This window comes from Elephantulus edwardii, unplaced genomic scaffold (assembly GCF_000299155.1).
Source record: "Elephantulus edwardii isolate Elephantulus edwardi_28Jun2011 unplaced genomic scaffold, EleEdw1.0 scaffold00138, whole genome shotgun sequence".
NCBI lineage: Eukaryota > Metazoa > Chordata > Mammalia > Macroscelidea > Macroscelididae > Elephantulus > Elephantulus edwardii.
In genome coordinates this window covers 124,156-126,854 of record NW_006399888.1, presented here as the reverse complement: position 1 = coordinate 126,854, position 2,699 = coordinate 124,156, and the positions used below count along the sequence as shown (strand labels likewise).

At 53.7% G+C, this 2,699-nt stretch overlaps 1 protein-coding gene across 1 annotated transcript in view; it reads right to left on the bottom strand.

Moving 5' to 3' along the window:
• EBF4 (early B-cell factor 4) overlaps nt 1-2,699 on the bottom strand; it is an 86,551-nt gene that overhangs the window by 82,591 nt on the left and 1,261 nt on the right. Inside the window, exon 2 of the mRNA XM_006894251.1 lies at nt 2,614-2,696. Within this exon, the coding sequence (XP_006894313.1) occupies nt 2,614-2,696 (83 nt within the window). The remainder of the gene's footprint in view (nt 1-2,613; nt 2,697-2,699) is intronic.

Genomic DNA, 2,699 nt, shown 5'->3' with positions numbered 1-2,699 from the left:
AGTGGTGGTGGTGGTGATGGTGGTGGTTGTGGTGGTGATGGTGGTGGTTGTGGTGGTGATGGTAGTGGTGGTGGTGATGGTGATGGTAGTGGTTGTAGTGGTGGTGGTGATAGTGGTTGCAGTGGTGGTCGTGGTGATGGTGGTGGTAGTGATGGTGATAGTGGTGCTGGTGGTGGAGGTGGAGGTGGTGATGGTGGTGGTGATGATGGTGGTGGTGGTGATGGTAGTGATAATGGCGGTGGTGGTGGTGGTGGTGGTGATGGTAGTGATAATGGTGGTGGTGATGGTGGTGGTGGTGGTGGTAGTGGAGAAAGTGGTAATGATGGTGGTGGGTGCATACTACTGAGATTTTTTTCAGAGACAAATATCAGAGAGATTGAAGTGGGCGGTGGGAACAGAAAGAGATTGTTGTTTTAGGGTACAAAGATCTAAGCAGAGGGTTGACTAAGGGTCAAGATAAATTGGGAGAAATGGCAGGCAACATCACAAGGAGGAGAGAGGGTTAGAGTGCTCTCCTGCCTAACATGTGGGGTCCCCAGTCTGTAAGTAGAGACAGAGATGTCTCCAGATGTGGGGATGAGCAGCACAAGCCCAATGAAATGGCCCTATTCAAATCGAGGAAGCCCTCAGGGCTGCTGAGATGGAAAGCCAATCTCAATACTGTTGGCAGCCTCAACATTATCCCTATACTTCCTGCACCCCACACAGACCACAAGGGCACCACCTCCTTCAAATCTCCCCCACACCATCAAACCTGCTGGCTTAGATAGGAGCAGAGGGTTAGATCAGAAAGGAATAGGACCCATAGCTGTCAAGTCTATTCCAATTCATAGTGACCCTACATTGGTTTTCCAAGGCAGTGTATTTTTATAATAGACTATCCATTTCTCACATGAGAAGCAGCTAATAGATTCAGACAGCTGACCTTTGGTTAACACAACACACTGGATGCCACACCACCAAATCTTCTCAGAGAGGAATCTTACTGCCCTCCAGTCAGAATCAATATGTAGCAACCCTCCATTGGGTTTCTGAGCCTGTAAATCACATGGGGGGAGACTGCCCATCTTTCTTTTGAGGAGCTGTTGGTTGGTGGACTCAGAGGGAAAGGAACTTTAAATCTCAGAATCAGATTAAACCTCCCCACCTACTGTGCCACACAGCCAGTTGTGGACATGAAGATGGGGGAATCACAGTGACCATCACAAGTTAAACTGAAAAACAAAAACAAACCACAACACCCAGACCAAGAAAAAGCAGCAGTGTGTACACAGCGCAGAGAAAATATGTCTATGGGGAGAATGATGGCAATGAGAGACGCTAAGAAGTGGATACGAAGTGTTAGAGAGGTACAATTTTGTTTCCTATTTTCCTGAAATATAGTTTTATTACTTGGGGGAAAACCTCAGGGAAATGGATTGATTTGCAGGATCCTTTCTGGTCCGGAATAGAAGAACCCCAGATTGAAGCCCTGGGGATGCTCCTTAAGAGCACAAGTACAGGGACAGGGTTTCATGGGCATTAACCAAGGAGAGAAAGGGAGAGGGTGAGAGAGGGAGAGAAAGAACAAGGGCGAAAGAGAAGCGGGGAAGAGAGAGGAAGGAAGGGGGGAGAGCGAGAAAAAGGAGAAAGGAGGGAGGAAGGGAGGAGGGGGGGAGAGAGAGAGAGAGAGAGAGAGAGAGAGAGAAGGGAGGAGAGAGAGAAGGGGGAGAGAGAGAGAAGAGAGGAGAGAGAAGAGGAGACTGGGTCCAAGGGGGAGATAGGGCTGAGAATGAGAACTGTGGCTGAGGTGCCCGGACAATCCCCCTGTCAGAAGCTGTTCAGATAGCGAGCTCTCAGACCTCCCACTCTGCCCAGCAGCCTCCAGAGTCGGCACCTCCCTAGTCCAGCCAAGGGTGAGCTCTCCATGGGCTGTCTCAATACCCTGCTACCAGGACTCACAGCTGTCGGTACAAAACGCCAAGAGTCCCGGTGATGTGACAGGGTGGTTTGACAAGTGTTTAAAATTCTTTCAAAGGCAACCAGCCCAGACCCCTAAAAAGAGTCTGAAGAGGCTGGTGAGGATGCAGGGCTCCCAAGGGCCCGCCTCCAGCGGGACCCACCAGAAACACGTCCAGGGGAGAGACTGGCCTTAGCGGTCCTGCCCCATTCGACTCCTCTGTCTGCGCACTCGCACCCTCCAATTCCGAGGGGCGTGGGAAAGGAAAGAGAAGCTACGGAACTGGATCAGGAAAAGAGGGGCTCTGCCCAAAAGGAGGAATGGCAGTTCTTTGCACAGCTGGTCAAGTTCCTTCCACAGCTGGGTCAAGGCCCAGGGACTGCAGGCAGCGGAGAGACTTCCTCCAGACTGTGCACAGCATGGCCAGGGGGCGTTCACGGCCGCGCCCCGCGAGTGACAGAAGTCAGTGTCGGGACAGCACGGAGTGGAGGCTCAAGCCCCGCCCCGCATCCTCAGGAGGCTGCCGAGGCGCGCGGGACAGGGTGGGCGGGAGAGCTGGTCTTAATTGTCCAGAGTTTGGGTTCCCCCACCCCGCGCCCCAGCAGCTGAGCCAGCAGAGCCCCAGCAGAGCGAAGCCGCCCAACCCGCGCTCCAGGTCCCGTCCGCCCGCTTACCTCTGCGCCGCGGTGCTGGCGTCCAGAATGCCCGCGCCCTGCATCCAGGAGCGCACGGAGCCCAGGCCGGCGGGCAGCAGCGGCTC